The sequence below is a fragment of the Onychomys torridus genome, chromosome 23 (assembly GCF_903995425.1).
Source record: "Onychomys torridus chromosome 23, mOncTor1.1, whole genome shotgun sequence".
In the NCBI taxonomy this organism is placed as follows: Eukaryota; Metazoa; Chordata; class Mammalia; order Rodentia; family Cricetidae; genus Onychomys; species Onychomys torridus.
In genome coordinates, this window is record NC_050465.1 from 35,454,710 (window position 1) to 35,474,033 (window position 19,324).

Below are 19,324 nucleotides of genomic sequence, written 5' to 3' on the forward strand. Positions count from 1 at the left end.
CAGAGAATAATTACTTCAAAGGCCAGTCCCACTGCCTCATCTCTCAGTATATCTCATTACCTCCGTTTTTCTTTGCCAGGCCCACCAGCGATGCCAGAAATCAAATCATGGTTGCTGGCAGTATTGCCTGCCTAGCATGTTCAGCCTCTCCACTGCCCTAAACTCTAATGTTCCCTGATTGCAAACCCTGTCATCATCTTCTTTGAAATAGCTGCGCCTCCTGAAATGGCATAATGGCTTTGCAGTGCTGGAGTGCTGATGTGGAGTCCTGTTTTAACTGTCTGTCAAAGCCCAGGCTAATGAATTCTATTAGCATATTAGCTTGCCAGCTTTGGGAGCCCAGAAGGAGCTGGGCAGCCAAACAACACAGTTGGCAGGGTCCAGCTGCGGTGCTTCTGAGTGCTCCTTGGCAATCTCGGCACTAGGGACTCCAACAATGTAAATGTGCAGACATACATAGTGCTTACAGAATTAGAAAGGTTATTTGTTATAATGCACTTCGGTAGTGGAAGATGGGATGAAAGGTGGCACTTTGTGACTATGGGGCCTACCTGAGGCATTTTAAAGAATAGGATAGTCTTGGGATTGCCCCAAGGCACTCCTAAGTTAATCTTACATTCTGTTGAGAACTATACTATATGGAGGCAAGCTATACTTTACACATGGCATTTTTAAAGCTTGAGATAGTTACCTGACATTAACATAATAGAAACCATGATGGACAGTGATTGGCTTATCATTGCTTTGATAACTGGGCATCAGTCTTAGGGCTGCTTGTCAAAAGTGCTTGGCAGTTTAACGACCATGCTATCACCTGCCCAATCCTTTCATTGAAATTTATCTCCTGTGAACAGCAAAATCAGAATCATTAATACCAGAAAAAGTACCACCTGTCTTGTAAATAAAGCTTTTAAGTGGATAGTTGTTCATCACTGATCTTACGTGAGTGTTTGGGACAGACTTACTGTAAATGCAGATACCCTGGTTGCTAGGCAACCGCTCGTAATTGTTATGCCCAATATTCACTCTTTAAAGGGTATGCTTAATGGATATAAGCTTTGATTTAGTTTGAGATTAATTTGAAAATGTACAGTTTGAAAGTAAACTTTTAAACTCTGCGGGTGTGGTGGGGAGAGACAGTCCAATGGTCACACCATTCTTGCAGGGCATCTGGGCTGTGTTTGAAGCTTCCATACCTGGCCGCTCCAGAGGACTCTGACATTTCCGGCTTGTGAAGACAATTTTGCTCATATGCACATATTGTGCCCCCAACATTTAAAAATAATAAAATTATTTTTAAAAAATAAAATTCCAACAATTTATTAATGCTAAATGTGGGACAGGTCTTAAATGTTTCTCAAAAACTGTATTAACTTTTGGTTGGAGCTAGATTATTCTGCCCATGAAAAATAACTTTTGAATGAGTTAACAAATTAATTAGGCTTACCCTCCAAGACTTGGTGAAAGCCTACATGTCTCTGTTGAAGGATAATGCAAACACAGCAAATATAGTTTTAAGGCTAGGAGTTGAAATCAGTCTCAAGGTGTTTTCCTTGGAATTTGCCATTTCTTGTATTAAATAAGATCAATACAGTGGGCTGGGAAAATGGACCTGAGTTCAGGTCCACAGCATCTGGGTAAAAAGCTCATGTGATAGCATAAGCCTGTAATCCCCCAAATAAAGGAGAGAGAGAAATAGGGAAAGACACCTGAAATCAATCTCTGTGCTACACACACACACACACACACACACACACACACACACACACACACACATACACACACAGAGACAGACAGAGACAGAAAGAGGAAATACATAAGTAAGTTGAACTCACTGCATTTGATGCAGCAGAGACATTCTAATAGTTATTTTGCAAAGAATCCACAATAGTGGAACATCATTTTTTTTTACTAAAATGGCACTGCACTTAATGTGATTTATGATATTATTATTTTAAGTTTTTTCCTTTTTTTTTGTTTCTCAATACAAAATCTCACTGTGTAATCCTAGCTGTCTTGGAACTCAGGCTGGCTGGCCTCGAACTCATAGAGATCTTCCTGCCTCTGCCTCCTGAGTGCTAGAATTAAAGGTGTGTGCCACCACTGCCTGATTTTGTTTATTTTCTTGTTCACGTATTTTTATTTTTTATTCTTTCGTAAAAGTACATGCAGGAGTGCTGTTGTTTGTAGAAAATGCATTTGATGTGTTGTTTATTTGAACTGGTGAGATGAAAATAAACTGGTCACTGACCATTGTGAATGCTGCTGTTCCCCACTTCATGGCGAACCTTGCTGAGTCTCTGAACCACCAGTGCCCTGCCTCAGAGTCCTTGCTTCAATCAAGCTCCTAAAGGAGGCTGGGACGCTCCCTAGCCACACTGCATGATGGGTCTTGACTAGCTTATAGCTGCACTGTTTATATGAACTCCAACCCCACTGACTTAGCTCTAGTCATGTGATACAGTTATGACTAAAGAGATTAGAGAGAATCAGGACAAAAGTGTGAGTTCTAATCTCCAGTGTAGCCTTGGAGTGTGACTTGATTGTGTGACGCTTGTGCAAACCTCAGTAGCAGCCCAGTCACTTTGGAAGGACTAAATTATCAAACTCTGAAATGTTAGGCTTCTTAGGTGAGAAAATGCATTTTCTCTATCACTTAGGCAATAAGCTGCAGTTTTGAAATTTGTATCACCTTGTCATTATTTTCTTTCTGTTAGACTTATGCAAAGAATAATGTTTATGAATTCTTATGTTTCAGTCTCTTAGATCATTAACATTGCAGACAATGTACAATAGTTTCCTTTGCTTCAGCTGGCTGGGTGTACAGCCTATGCTTCCATTTGCCATCAGTGACACAATCAGATGAGCTGATTGATTGATGGTTCTGTTCACCAATCATTTGCAGGCAAGTCTTTCTGCCAGCTACCTAGGAATGGTTGGTTATAAAGACAACACAATCCCTGTAATCAAAGGGTATTCAAACAGACCAAGCTGCATGTTCTGGTACGTACTGAAAACTACCTTTGACAAGAGTGGAGGAGAATAACAGAGAGCAATAAGGGCCAGAGAAAGAACCTAGTTGATGTCTGCAGCACAAGGTGTTGTAGTGATTGCATTTCCAAAGAACTGCAGTAGCTTCTTGAGGGTCAGTTTTTCTTCAAGTGTGTGCAAGCAAGGTGAGTAGATGCAACAGTGCAGAGGTGGAAGTCAGTTGTGCAACATACGTGTTCATGGCCAAGAATGACAGTTTTCCATGGGTACTGGATTATAATTAGACCTTAAATTTGCCCAGACTGCAAATTTAATGGAACCTGAACACACAAAACTCTATAAAGAGCCCACATGCTGCAGGTAGATGGATAGAATGTGCACTTAGGGTGTGGGGAATCTCAGCATTGCCCCCGCTCCATTACAGTCATGCCGAAAGGTTTATAGTCTCCAACACAGGAGGTCATTCTCCACTCTGCCTTTGTATATGGTACAGCCATTAATAGAATTATTGCTTCAATTTGGTTTATTCTTCAAAAGCATTTAAGCCATGGATTGTAGCATGATTTTTTTTTTCAAGACAGGGTTTCTCTGTGTAGCTTTGTGCCTTTCCTGGAACTCACTTGGTAGCCCAGGCTGGCCTTGAACTCACAGAGATCCACCTGGCTCTGCCTCCCGAATGCTGGGATTAAAGGCATGTACCACCACGCCCCAGCATGTAGCATGAAATCTTTAAAGGACTTATTAATAAAACAAATCTGGGGCCAGGTATTGGGTGAACACTGGAAGATCAGAGAAGCAGAACAAGCCACAGCTTCCTCACCTCTCCAGTTCCTCAGCTGATTCCGTTTCCTCAGACTGGAAGCCTTTGAGTCCTCATATCTGAATGGATCTCAGCTGAACTGCTGCTCAAAAGCCTAAAAGCTTAACCAGGCTCTAGTTCCTGGTCCTCATGCCTTATATACCTTTCTGCTTCCTGCCATCACTTCCTGGGATTAAAGGTGTGAGTCATCATGCCTGGCTGTTTCCAGTGTGGCTTTGAACTCACAGAGATCTAGGCGGATATCTGCCTCTGGAATGCTAGGATTAAAGGCGTGTGCTACTACTGCCTAACCTCTCTGTTTAATATTGTTTAATATTGTGGCTGTTCTGTTCTCTGGCCCCAGATAAGTTTATTTGGGAGCATGATATTTTGGGGAGCACATACCACCACAGTGGAGATCTAGTTATAATCTATGAGTCTCCTTTGTCTTCTTCACCCCCAAATCTTAATAATATTCTTTTTTTTAAGATTTATTTATTTTATGTGCATTGGTGTTTTGCCTGCGTGTATGTCTGTATGAGGTGAAGGTGACCGGTCCCCTGGAACTGGGGTTACAGATAGTTGTGAGTTGTCATGTGGGTGCGGAGAATTGGACCCGGGTCCTCCGGAAGAGCGTCCAGTGCTCTTAACCTCTCAGCCACCTGTCCAGTCCCCCCTTAACTATCTTCTGATAGATGTGTCATCTGCAAAAGCACACTTTCACGTTACACGCAATGACTGTTTTCTCCTTTCTGCCAGATGAGGGAGTATTGTTTGTGATTTATTCATCTTTGTTTCCAATGCCGAACACAGTGGCGGGCATACCATAGGCAGCCTTTACTCAATGCCGTCACAGTATTATGCAATAGTGTTATTAACACTGAAGGGCTAAGCTTTATTGTTGCATAGGTACCTACACTTCCTTCTGGCACAATATCTGCCATTTATTCATATCTACAGATGCATCAAACCAAGCCCAGTGTATTTCATTGAGTTTATAATTATTTATGTATTTACTTTGTATTTTTACTGAGCATTATCTGGAAGTTTTAAGCACTGATAAAGATAACTTTGGAAGGGATGGGAAAAAATGAAGATGAGACACAACAAAGCAGTTGTTACTCTGAGTGATGTGAAGGCAAAACAGTGAAGTTTAGAGGCAGATTTGAGAGTTTTTGGTTACCTCTGGGGTTTTGAGTTTAATCCCCATCTGGCCTTCCTAATTGTTATAATACGCAAATGAGAGTCAGGTCTACACTTGTAAATGTGATTGGATCTGTCCCAAGGAATTTTGTTTTGTGATTAGGTCACTTCCCTTCTCACGTACTGGCTCCCTACCTTTATTCTTGTGATGCTCCCAGAGTCTGCAGACACCGCCATTGTTAGCAATCACTTTGGATACCTGCTAAACAGAGCTGTTAGGGCTGAATGAGCTGAGAAATGAATACGGGAATATTGATGCCTCACTATTTAATTGCCTCCTAAATCCATGGTAAATTTTTTCAGTGATTTTAAACTCTGAAAGAATACCAGACTCATTGATTTCTGTAATTCATTTATTTAGGGATTTCTATTATCAACTGGATTTGATTGATGGCTTCATGACAAATAGCTCTGTGCTCAGCACATACCAGCTCCCTGCAAGCTCACTCAGCCATAAACAATGTGTGATATAATTCCTGGGTCCTTCTGCTGAGTCTGTATCTGCTATTTAGGGGCCAACTAATTGCAGTTCCTCAAAATGAATGAGGTAAAAATGAAATCCCTACTTAGTTCCTTGGGATATACATTTGTATGCACCAATAAATACACATCCCTAGCCACTATATTTGTGTTTGCCCCAAGAACTCTCAAAGTTCTCTTTCAAAATTCTGTGGCATTTTACTCTAAAATGTCAGTCCCTTTTGTGACTCAGAGTACATCAGTCACTTGGATACTGAAATAACGGTTCTGCGTGTGTGGAAAGAGCCTGTCTCCAAGTCTGCTTCTCTCAGACATAAGAGGTGGTAGGCAGTGATGACATGTCCTCATCAAAGATGAAGCTGGAACCTAATGAATCTTTGTAGTCTGCTTTTCTTATAAAGGATTTTAATTCAAAAATTCTGTGTAAATGGAAATTAATTCCATATTCTAATTTAGAGAAAATCAGAAGCCATTATATAAAATGCAAAACTTGAAAAGGTTTTTTTTTTGTTTTGTTTTTTTCCAATGAGATATTGTCTTCTTTAAATTTTACTTCCAGATTATATTAATGGGAATTTGTGGTGAACATTCAAAGTATTTTTAATGCTTTTCCTGGTTTTTAATAAATTAATCTATATTAAAGAAAGTAGAATAAAATCAGCAATAAAATCATTCAGCAGAATTCACCTCTATTAACACTGTAGCTAATTAGGCATTTTAATGGATAATTTCTTCTTAAAACACCACACGTGGAAAGAGTTTTAGACAAGGGTTAATATTAGTCAGAACCCCGAGGCTTTTGTGTTTTTGCTGTTTACCTAAGATCTGGCCTGCAGCGTAGAGACTGAGCCTAAAGCAGAAGCTGGTCCACTGTGACAAGCTGGTTATGTTGTAGGCGGCTGCAGTGCCTAATAGCCTTCCCTCAGGTACTGTCGGGTGGAAGTAAGGCCAGCATTCATATCTGCTCCAGGAAAATGAGGATATTCACTTTAATTTCACTTTTAAGTTCATGGATTATAAATTCAAAGTCCAAAGTTGCAGGTGTCCAAGATGCAACGCCTTGATGAGCAAGTGTTGCTGAAGGGGATGAGACACTGTCCGTTCAGGTGTACAGCCTGGAAATTCGGCTGTTGGGGGAGGGGTGGTATTAAACTTCACTGGGAGCCAGCATGGAGTCAGAAGTGCTGTGGTCATTTCCAGTGAGGACAGATAGGCAGGCACCTTGATAGACAGCATTCGTGCTGTCATCTAAACTCAATTTTAGATGAGTGTCCTTGAGGATAATGTAACCGTTCTTGGTTATTTGATGAAAAGACTTATCTATCTGTTATTTAGCTTTCTTGGGGCTTAGAAGAAAATACTTCGGCACGTAGAAATAATAACTTCTATAGAAATATAATGTATATTTCAGAATGAATAGGTTTAGTCAGATAACATTTATGAAATTACCAAAGCTTTTAAGCAAAAACTGAGAAAAGCAATTCACAAATGCTAGTTTTCTAATCACTGCTGATTTAGACTCTACATGGAGATCATATAGGAAATCATAATGTAAATGTTTGCAGTTTTTGATGGGCATGTTTTTGTCCACAAGCTCTCGTCTGCAGTTTCCTCATAGGTTGGCCGTGGTTTGTGATATTGAATTACATAACTGAACGATTGGTCTCATTACAGTTAATGTTAGATTATAAGGAAGAAAAAGAGCGGTATCAACGCATTAAAGATAAAATTAATCCAATAAAACTCATGTGGTTCTCCATGCGGTCTACTGCTCAGCCCAGAGACGGCACCAAAAGGGGCCATAGCTATTTTTATTCTGTGCACGTCTTAACTTGTTTACAAAAGTCCCAGATATGCTTTCTAAGTATCCGTCAGTGATCACCAGTAACTTGGAGTAAATATTACTAATTATATTTGTTAGGTAGCTGAAACAGACCCATTTCAAGGAACAGTCCATAGCTCTAGGAAATGGCAAATAAAGCCATTCATCTGCTTTAATGCTTTTATTAATAAGTATTTATTATGTCACATCTCTCAGGCTTTATGTTTTTAAATTGAAAAGTTTTAATTGTTTGAGCTGGTTTTTTTTTTTTTTTTTTTTGATAATATACTCAACCACTTAATGATGGTATATGTTGTTGTCTAGCTTCCATCCTGCTTGGTTAAGTCACCGTTGAGTTGTGGTAGCCAGAAAACTCAGTATTTTGCTGCATTGGAATGGTTTGGAAATATGATATCTCTAGACAACTTTCTCCAGTGGAGTGAGCTCTGGCTTTCTCTTTGGCCATAGCAGTGAAACACAACCACTATCAGGATGAATGGATTGGAATTATTTTTAAACTTTTTTTATAGAATTGTGATTGAAAACATTTCAAATCCTGTATCTTTCCATATTGAGTAACTGTTTCACTCTGTCACACACTAAAGATCATGTAACATTGTTCTTACCATATATGTAGGATTGGAAAGGGCTCTGGGGCATTTTACCCTGTAAGTTTGGGCAGTTCATTACAGAAATAAGTTTCAGTCACTTACACTCGATTTTTCCATTTGGTCATTTTCAAAAGATTATAGATAACTCTGCCTCATCAGGGACTGCTATTAGCAGCACCTTGTCATCCAGAGAAATTCTTATCCTCTGTTGAGTTCACAGGGCTATTCCCTTTCTGTGAGAAAATCTCTTTGCCAGTGAAAACTACTCTTTGTGTGAGTGAGTGCGTGGTGTGTGTGTGGGTGTGAGTGAGTGCGTGGTGTGTGTGTGTGTGGTATAAACTATCAGTGTGGGCTTTGTGAAGATGTTTTTATTTCACTGCTTTTACATTTCCATATGTTTTCCTTGACGAATACTTATTCTTATTATATCAATGTTCAAATATGTAAAAGCTAAAATGAGGGCATAATAAATTATTATTGTGTGCACATTTTATGAAAAATTGCTTTCTCTTTTGTTATACCTCTCACCTTTCCTAATTCTTTTATTACTGAGTATTTTAAATCAAATCTTGCATATCATGTAATTTGTGAATATTTGTTCAACAATAGAAACTTTAAAATAAAAAAACTCTTTAAAAAGAATCTCCAAAAATGTTCAGTGTTTCTTAGTATTTGGGTCACATTTCCCAAGCCACTGGAAAGTGTCTCGACTTAGCCAAGACTGCAAAACCCTATTGTCTTAAGTATTTCATGTTTAATCCTGATGCAGATACCATCACCTAACCGAGATTAGAAATCACATTGGTGGAATAGTATTCCATGGGGCAGATCCACCATCTTTTCTTTTTCCATTTATCAGTTGATAGATACTTAGCTTGTTTCCAATTTTTTGGATATGTGAAGAATACAGAATAAACATGGGGAGTAGATATTTCTTTTTCAGGGTCTGATTTTATTTCTTGCACACACACAATCTTTTGCATGTGAATATATAATTTCCCAATATCATTCCTTGAAAATGTTCTTTCTCCATTGTGTCTTTTCAGCGTCTTCATTGGAAATCAGTTTTCTGTAAATATATGGGTTTATGTCTTCTGTTCTGCTGGTCCCCATGTCTCCTTTTGGTCAGTGCAGAACTACAAATTTATAGTATATTTTGAACCCAGATAATGTAATACCTCCTGATCTTCTATTTGTGTTTATTTTTTTAAAATAATTTGGTTCCATAAACACTTTAGGATTATTTCTATGTCTGTGAACAACAGTACCAGTATTTTATTAGCACCTTGTCATCCAGAGAAATTCTTATCCTCTGTTGAGTTCACAGGGCTATTCCCTTTCTGTGAGAAAATCTCTTTGCCAGTGAAAACTACTCTTTGTGTGAGTGAGTGCGTGGTGTGTGTGTGTGGTACACAACAGTCCCCTTTTGTTTCTGTCCCCAATATTTTATGGTTTTTATCCTTTGCTAAAATTATCTATAGACTTTTGTTGTAGCTAGTATAGGCATAGTGCTTTGAATTCTACCTCAGATAATTCATTACTGGCATAGAACATATTTTTTTGCATATTGATTTCCTTCTTTGAAACTTTACTGAATTCGTTTATTGATTCCAACAGGTTTTCCTATAGTCTTTGAGGTTTTTATTAGTATAGTCATAATGATAATAATAATGTTAATTTTGTGACTCACATGTGTGGGGTACATGTGTGTCACATGTGCAGAGGGCAGAACACAGCTCTCAAGTGTCACTCTTTTTCAACTGTGGGAGACAGGTGGGGTCCAGTCTTGGTCCTCAGGCTGTGAGATGAGCACTGTCCCTTGCCTCGCCATCTCTCCAGCCAGGGTTTCTGGTTATAAGATCGAGTCCTGCACCAAGTGGTGACAATTTGATTTCTTTGTTTTCCAATATTGATGTTCTTTCTTTATTTTTTTCTTGTCTCATCGCTCTGGTGAGAACTTCCGGTGCGATGTTTAACAAAAAGGGTCAAAATTGGTAACTTTATATCTTTCAAGAATTTAGAGAGAAAGCTTTTAGCTTTTCTTCATTCATTATTAAGTGAGCTGCTGTCTTGTATAGGGCCGTATTCTGTTAAAGTGTACTCACTTTGTATCTAACTTGTCCAGTGTATTTATCATGAAGGGATCTCAGCGTTCCTCAGATGCCTTTTCCTACATCTACCCAGGTGGTTAGGCTTTTATTTATTTACTTTTTGTGTTTCATTCTCTTGATCTGCTGCATCATGCTCACTAATTTTGTGAACCCATCCTTCCTTACCTCCCTGGCATGGATCCCACTTTATTACGGTGACTAATCTTGTCATTTGTGACAGCGCAAATAGAAACTGGCATTATCATGTTAAGTGAAACAAGCCAGAGACAAATAGACAAGTCCTGAATGACATCATTCATATGCAGAATGTAGAAATGTTAATCTCACAGAAGTTGAATGTAGAATGGTGGCTACCAGAGGTTGCGGATGTGCACGCTGGAGTAGGGTAATGGTTGATCAATGGGAATTAAGTTATAGTTAGCTATGAATAAGAAGCTTTGATGTACTATTGCACAGTAAAGTGGCTAGAATAATGATGATGATGATGATTATAAAACACTGTATATTTAAAAAAACTAGAAGAAAGGATTTGCGTGCTTCTAATATAGACAAATGCTAAGGTACATATATTTAAACCAATTTGAATGTAACACAATGTACATATGTATTGCAGCATCACATGGAACCCCATGATATGTACATTCTTTGTTATCTATCATTAAAAATAAAATTTTTTTAAAGATTTATTTATTTATTTATTATGTATACAGAAGAGGGCACCAAGATCTCATTACAGATGGTTGTGAGCCACCATGTGGTTGCTGGGACTTGAACTCAGGACCTCTGGAAGAGCAGTCAGTGCTCTTAACCTCTGAGCCATCTCTCCAGCCCTGTTTTTATTTTTATTTAGTCAGGCATGGTGTTGCATACCTGTAATCTTAGCACTCAAAATTCTGAGGTCATAGAAGAAGATTGTGGGTTTAAAGCTAGCCTGGGATACATAGAAAGTCTGAAGCTAATCTGTGTTATAGAATGAAACCAAACCAAAATAATTTACATTCGTCACCTTTGCGTCCCCAAGTGACCTTAGAATTTTCTAGTTGGGTTTCCGGCTCTGTTGTACTTAAAGGGGTTTGTGTCTTCTGCCTTGGTGTCCCTTCTGAGGAACTCTGTTGACTTCCTCACGGGCTATTTGTTTTCAGTTTGGTTCTGTACCGCTCTGCATTTCCTTTCTGTGACAATAGCAAATTTTACCTTAAAGATGTCTGTGTGGCATCAGTCCTTCATTGGTTTGGCATTCACATATTTTGTTTATGTTCTCTCTGCTTTGTGCTACATACACTTTTCCTGGCCCACAAGTTTTACCGTGCAAGTTCTAATTAAAAAAACTTTTGCTTATCTATATACGTACTTTTTCACTAACATTTTTTTTTCTCTTTTAAGATTATAAATACACACGATGTAACTTCCCCCTCTGGGATGTCTAGGTCATGAGTGCAGCTGATATGAAAGAATGATTCCCTAATAAAATACTCTGACTTCATTTTACAACCCACTCACGGGAAGCCCATGATCCATATCTTCTTTGGGAGGCTCCGAGCAGTTCCTTTCTACAGACCTGCCTCATGGGCTACAGCTTAGGAAAGCTTTCTGTTTTCTCATTTAACTAATGGATCAGTGGGGAAAACGAGTTGGATTTGGGGGGAATCTAGAAGTAGCTAACTTATGATTTACAATTTACATTTATTACTAATACACCACAGATAATCAAAGTTTGATCTTATATTTTGGATAAATAATATAGGGCATCACTCAGTGTCTAATAGAAATGCCACATACTTTATACATCAAATTTAAAATATCCTGGCTGCCATGTATTAAAAAAAAGTAAAAAGCAGCCTGTGAGAATGACTTTAATAGTATATTTTATTCAACCCAAATAGCTAAAGTGAAATAATATTTCATTCTAAACTAGACTTATCACAAATACTAATTGTTGTATTTGACAGTGGATATTGTTTTGGACAGTACCACTCTTACATGGGTTTATATATAGTTATATAAGGGCTCCTTAGAAAATAATAATCTCATCATTTGAGTCTCCCTAGAAGTCATTTTGAATTTACATGCATAATTCTACTTACACCTGTGACAGCACATTGGCATAACAAACTCTGGAGGAGGCATTTTAACTGACAAGAAGTTGATGAATATATTTAACTGTATTACTCTAATATACTTGCCATATCTCTTCTAATTAAAATAAGATTATCTTACAACTTCTGAAATGAAGATCTGACATAATAGAGTAGAAATGTGATGAAAATGCTTTCATTAAATGCAAAGATACCCTGCAAGGCATGGCATTTTATCTCAAATCTCTAATAACATTAATATACCCTTTTAATCTCTGAAGCATTTAAAACTTAATCGGAAGTCCTTAAAGAATAACAGAATTATAAGGCTTGTGAAGTTACTTTAAATTGAAAGTACTCACAGTTCAAGGCTTGGGTAAAATTCTTCACTGTTTGAATATACATAATTTTGTTTATTCTTCCCCAGGCTTCAGAAGCCACATTTGTTGGGCGTGGGGTGGGGCTATCCAGAAAAGTGGAAGCAGAAGTTAATGAGGTTTTCCAGTTTTCCAGTAACTGTTCTTGGTTGTAGTGGAAGCCTGTGACTTGTCTTTTCGTTTTACAAGAGACTGTGTGCACATACATATGGACACGGTGCACACGACTTGAACTTTTATCTCTACCTTACAGAGCAACCAGAGAGGCTACTGTAGTTACTGATCCTCTCACCTGTATTTCACACAAGGGTTCTGATATGTTGAGTTCTTCTATCAGGTGAGCTTCCTGTAGATAGTAAATATGTCGTTGTTACTTGTATAGTTGCATGCTTCATTTTCTATTCAATTACAGTCAGTAATATTAGGGCGTCCCTTGAGTGTTTTATCTAACTTTTTACGTTTGACTTTTAGTAGAGATAGTCTACTAAGAGTTAGAAGGATAAGATTCTGTTTCTTTCTCTTTTAAGCGTCACCTGAAGTTTGCTTTCTCCTGTCTTACTCTCATAACCATTCCAGTGGTGTATTAAGGAATACAGAGATGGTTAGGGAAATTCAGAGACGAATCCAATAAGATGTTGCTGCTCTGGTTTCCTCCAGTGTCTTCTTCCCAAACATGATGCCACTGGGTTACAGAGTCTTCTCCTGTAACTTGAGTCTGTAAGAGACATGCAGTGATCAGCATATGGACTCTTGGAATCATGATTCTGCTAGATCCAATGAGCTTTTCAAAGAATGTTGTAGTATTCTCTGGCACCCGTCTTTGAAACCTACACAGACATTGGAAGCTCCTCGTTTCCAGAATGTTTGCGAGTAAAGTCGGTTAGTTGAACTAACTGCAGGGTTTTACGGTTTTATTGTGAAGTACCTGTATTTGTAGCTGTGGAAGAACAGGATGTATTTGATGCTGGACAACCACAACGTCTCAGAGGCACATCTCTGTCAAGAGCACGGTAAAGGTTCAATCGTGCCTGACAACCAGGGCTGGTAACAGGGCTGCAGATCTTCAGGGGAGTTGTTTGATCATCCTCAAAGCTACCAAATTCGTAGCATTGGAACCCATTTGCTATTATGGGCTGCTTCTGAAGGCATTTTAAATGGTAACTGTTTGTTCAAACAAAGTGTTTTATCACTTCATTTACCAGCAGTTAGAACATCCCCCCGCCCCCCTCGGCTGTTTCTGACCTTTCTCTTCTGTATTTTAAAGCTCCCTAGACATGAAGACTGAGGGGTACTCACGCTTAAGCTGACCTTTTAGCCTCCTGGAGTGCCCATTGCTTCTTTGAACTTCTGGTTGACCCACCTTTATCCCTCACTGTAAGCCACAGGTCAGAGGTAATTCCTTTTGGGCAGCACAATGACTTGATGATGTGATTGGGTTCATGTGAGTTAGGAGGGTTTGTGTTTATTCAGTTAGAACTGGCTGGTTTAGATTCCGAACCGACTTCAGGTTTTTTTTTTTTTTTTTTTTACAAGGATATTGTACCAGGTGGAGAGACAATGTCCTTGATCAGAATCACCTGGGGTGCTTATTAAATATTTAAATTCCCAAGCCTATTGTGTCTCAACTGCAACTGAAGAAATGGAAGTAGGGTACAGAACTTTCTTCAGAACAACTTCCTCTGATGGTTTTCATGTATTCAAAAATTGTCACGTTGACTTCAATTGCCAGCTTTTCTCTTTCCTTCCTTCAATCCTTCCATCCATCCTTCCTTCCTTCCTTTGATTCTTCCTTTCCAGTGCTGAGGGCTGAGCTCAAAGCCTCATGCATGTGTGTTCTGCCAACTGAGCTATATCCCCAGACCTTCTTATTTTATAATTTTAAAAGCTCCTGTGGTATTTATCAAATGTGGAGCAAAGGATAATAACAGTGCATACTCATTTAGCATAACTTCAGGAGGCTGCTGAACACACTGAAACAAAGGCAGGTTTCCCATTTGTGTTTCATAATCACTGAATTAAAAAGCGTTGAGTCCCTGCCAAGGTGTGTTTAAGGCTTCTTCAGTCCTGTTCTTTGCTATGAATGGTACTGGGATGTCATAACTTCCTATCTGGCACCCATGCACTACGTGCAAAACACTGGTTACAACAGGATAAGACTCTTCTTAAAGGGAAAGTTGCGTTCTCTCTTCAGTGTCAGAAAACACCCCCAGATAACTTTTCTCACAAGCGGAAAGGCTATGAACCATGAGTGTTCCACAAGCACAGTATGCGGCAGTAAATATTCTCAAGTAAAAGCAAGATGTCTAAGTGATACGTTTTAGAGCTTAGCTCAACTTTGAGAGTCATAAGTAATCACCATACTAAAGGGAAAGTACAAACTGTCGAAGTCATTCTCAAATGTGACTGTGGTGATACTGTGTTTATGCACTAACAAATCAAGCTTGCCTGGAGATCAGAGGGTGGGGCTAGCCACTAGTTAACCACAGAGGCCAGGCTGTGGTGGCACACACCTTTAATCCCAGCACTTGGGAGGAGGAAGCAGGAAGATCAGGAGTTCAAGGCCACTCTGGGTTACACAAGATTGAACCAGTTTAAAAGAGAAACAGAGCCAGTACTTAGGAGACAGACACCTTTAATCCCAGCACTAGGGAGGTAGAGAAAAGGAGCTCAACCCCTTTTTGGTTTGAGGATTCCTAGAGGTAAGAAGTCTCTCTAGTGGCTGGCTCCTTTACTTCTCTGACCTTTCACATTTACCCCTATATCTGACTCCAGGTTTTTATTATTAAGACCAATTAGAATTAGAGCTACATGTAACTTTACAGGGATGTAAAGTGCCTGATGCACACATTGTGGACACACTGGTGAGTTATCAGAACTGGGTACTTTTGATTAAATAATGAGTCTTGCTTACTTGATAGGGAACCGTGACCCTGACTGTTAGGAAAAATTAGAGACGGCAATATGGAGGCAGGCAGTCTTTAAGGAAACCACAGTGACTGTGTAGTGGCCTTGCTGTCCCTTTGGGAACTATATGTCCATGTACTTTTCACTACATGATACTACCCTCTTCTGTCTGCCCCGCCAGCTGATTGCTTAATGTGAGGAAAGCTAGCTTAAGCTTAATCTGTTGGATTTCTCTGAAGAAAATGTAATATAAGAACAATAGACCATAGAAAGGAAACTGGTGGCCTTCATTGGGTTTCTGGTAGAGTTAGACATTCAACCACTGCCTGCTGTTGATGGCTCTGACTCTCTTACTTTCTTAAGTTTTTCATTAAACCTTTTCCTGGATTTTTGAAATTGAGAGAATTTAGCCTTATGTAACGACAAGAGCTCCTTAAAAGATTTCTTTATGTAGTTTATGGGAATTGAACATACAGCTGGTGTAGCAGTCAGCTGAATAGCGAGGCCTGGGGGAAGGTGGGCCTTTCACAGGCCCAGCTGCTGCTTTGATAGTGAGTAGACTATAGATGAGCAGCAGCACATGTCTGGGACAAAGTGCATGTTGATTATTTCTGCACCCCAGCTTTCTTATCAGACTCATAGAGCTCAGAATCCATCCAGAGGATTCACCGTTAAGATTCTGTTCCTCTGCACTGAATGTCTGAGCTCAATTCAGCGTAAGTTCCCTGTTGACATCTACTAGATTACTGTAGTATCTAGTGGCTGAAAGTATTGATGACTCATAATTTCTATGCGTCAAGAATCTTCAAATTACTTCTTTGTGAGGGTCCAGCTTAATGCTTGCCACAGTGACCGTCGCTATACAGGCTGGAACTGCAGTTATCCAAAGGGCCAGTAGGAGAAGGAGCTATGTCCGAGCTAACTCCTGTGGCTATTGAGAGGCCTCAGTTCTTGCTTCATGAGCTATTTCATAGCGTTGGCTTGTGACTATGGTCAGAGACTTTCCTCAGAGAAAGTGATGCATGGCCACAGTCTTTAAACTCAATCTTGACATGTTTTATTCATTAGAAATCAATATGTGTAACCAACAGTTAAGGGCAGGCTGACACCGGGCATTAACAGCAGGAAGGAGGAGGAATCATGAGGCTTCTTCTGCTGCCCACCACAATGTTGTTAGAGTCCCTGCCTTTTTGTTGCATGTGAAACTTAAATTATTCTGTTATTTAAAAACTATGCAAATCCTCTTGATATGAAAGAGCTGCAATAGTCTAAGAAAGAGTTTGGGTTTCATGGTGGTGAGGACAAGAGACAGGCCATCATACTTACTATGAAGTTAGACTTGATCAGCCTAGGCACGCAGGAGAGTTGTACTGAGTTAGAAAAATGATTTCTCTACTTTGGCCATGTGTTTACTCAGTCTGTAATGTGGGGCAAGTTCTGAAGCATAATTTCCACACCTGCTAAATGGTAACTATCTGGTGGAGTAGATGGCACATATGGTGGATTGATTAGGTGGGATTAGTAAAGGGAATTCTTTCAGAGGAAAAGGCAGTGTTAAGGGGATAGGTAAGGGATTGTGGCTGAGAACACTAACCATGTCTAGGCATAAAGGGGATCAATAGAGTATCTGTTATTGGTGAGAAGGTTTAATAGGACACAGCCAACTTGCTGTGACAGGGCAGAGCTAGAGTAATATCCATACTTGGTTTTTCCACTCGGCACTCTACTTGAGGTGAAATACATGTAAGCTGAGCTTACTAACGAGCTGAAAGGCTACAAGGGGGCTGAAGATGCAGTCCAGACTGGTCAGCCTTCCCAAATACAGAGTGGCCTTGGGCCAGGATGACTGGACGGAGTGCCTTTGAGCGTGACTGGAAGTTTTTCAGCAGAGCAATAGTGTAAAGTACCAAACACCTGTCATATAAGGGACCAGGTGCTCAATTAATGTTGACTATTACAATAATTATCATGGCCTGCTAATAGGTCTATGAATGTTGATTAACCACATTAGAATGTTTGTGCTGGGCAGACCACAAAGAAATGTTTTCTTTCTACTTATGTGGTTTGAATGTGAGTCTCTCTGCATTAGGAAAAGCAGAGTGGAGCTTATTGAATTGCCTCAGATCATTTACCTCAGTCAAGCTAAGAGAAAGATCTCATTCAATACAATATGCTACCCACTGACCCATTAGCAGGAGACCCCCCTCTTCACATTTTCCTCTGTACAGCCCTGTAGCAAGCAAGCTTCCTACATTTTGTGTTCTAGCAACTCTGCAGATCAGATATCAGCTCTCTGCTGAGAGCCAGCCTTGCTGGGCATGGCATGTGGTTGCAGCAAAGCTTTGCCATCCAACTTTCCTCCCACCCAGCTGCCTGCCTTTCTCGGCTCCAACAGCCATGAAAGGTGCCACTCCCACGCAATTCAGCATGTGGCGATCCGGGGGTTCCTAAGCATCAGGTTGAAAACCAGGAACAGATGGAGAAGCTGTGTAACACAGAGAGGCAGCAAGGAGAGGTGGACAGTGGGGCAGGAAGCCAAATGGGCAGTCTGGAAGATGGGGGTCCAGAAAGCAGGGTGCAGACCCGGAGATTCCTAGGAAGCTGTGGTTTTCACACCCTCCCTTTCTATCCCTTCCCTTCTTTTCTGTGACCAGTATCCAAGTGGAGCAAGCCTTGGCTGCTCATTTTTCCGACGTAATGGTGTGTCTTCTCTGCCCCACAGGTAGGAGCTTCTCTCCAAGGCTGAACTTGAACAACTCTATTATCCTTTGAGGAAGAAGCAAACGTGGCGGTATTTTAAACGTCTTTGTTTCCTGTGTCAGCTGCTCTGTTCTGAACATCAACATCAATTCAGTGACTTCACTGCTATAAGCGATGAGTTGCAACAGCCTCACTTGTTTCTGAGTTAAATGACAGCAACAAAATGAAAAATCACCATTAAAAGGCTATATTTGCATATTTTATGCTGTCAAAGAACGTGGCACTAATGTAGCATAAGGAGAATTCTCAAACAGAAACATTACAGTTTTCAAAAACCTAAGGAAGATTTTTTAAAGTGCTGAAATTTCATTTATAAAAAAGAAACAGGGAACGTTTATTTCACTGGCAAAATAATAAAAGCACTTTCCGGTGACATTTTTAATAGCATATTAATTTGAAATTGTAATTTTGAGAAGTAATTTCATTTACATAAACACCAAATGCATTCTAAATGCTTGGTATTATCATAATGACTGGAAATTAAATTAATAATGATAGGGAAGTTAAAATCTGACATAACCTTCTTGAATTTTTGTTTTTACTCCCGTGGAACTTGTATGCTGAACTTCATGTGTTGTTTCAGTTCTGCAGAGCTGAACAATTAATTCTTCAGTTTTGGGAGTTGTAATTGACTTTCAAGAGATATTCATAGTAATGTGGACCAGCCAAGTACTTTAACAGCTGCAAGGCCTGACTGGTCAAAGTTACACATGTAGGGATGCACACAGGCAGGCACACCAACAACCCCCACCCCACATGAACACACGCACATGTGCACACACACATACACACACACGCACTCTCTCACACACATTATAATATTAATTGCTTTGTTCCTACATTGCTGTGCTTTGCCCAGATGGGTGAACTCAATGGCTATTATATTAAACCGAGAGGATGGGGTGTCTTTTCAATCAAAGTTGTAGCTAAGCTATTGTATAAAATCAAGATATCTACAAGGCAGGGAGAAAAGATTTCTTTGCTCATCCTGAAGAAGTATACAGGTACTATAATGGTTCTGTTGATGGGATTCCTTAGGATGAGCTCTTAGTTTATTTTCTCCTCTTTCCAGTGCACATGATGATGGTCAGTGGGTCTCATCCTGGTGATTGCAGGACCTTTAATGAGACACAAGACAGCAGGCAATCTTGCTTTCAGAAGGTTGGCACAATTTGGGGATTCAAAGATTGA

General features: G+C 39.7%; 1 protein-coding gene across 3 annotated transcripts in view; it reads right to left on the reverse strand.

The window, feature by feature from the left end:
• Tmeff2 (transmembrane protein with EGF like and two follistatin like domains 2) overlaps positions 1-19,324 on the reverse strand; it is a 358,120-nt gene that overhangs the window by 74,185 nt on the left and 264,611 nt on the right. Inside the window, exon 10 of one of the 3 annotated variants that reach the window (XM_036172753.1) lies at positions 10,873-13,184. The exons of 1 other annotated variant lie outside the window; for it this stretch is intronic. In XM_036172753.1, the coding sequence (XP_036028646.1) occupies positions 13,157-13,184 (28 nt within the window). In that variant the 3' untranslated portion in view covers positions 10,873-13,156. Of the gene's footprint in view, positions 1-10,872; positions 13,185-15,231; positions 18,274-19,324 lie in introns of those variants that run through there. One more of the 3 variants, XM_036172754.1, reaches the window with a different exon arrangement.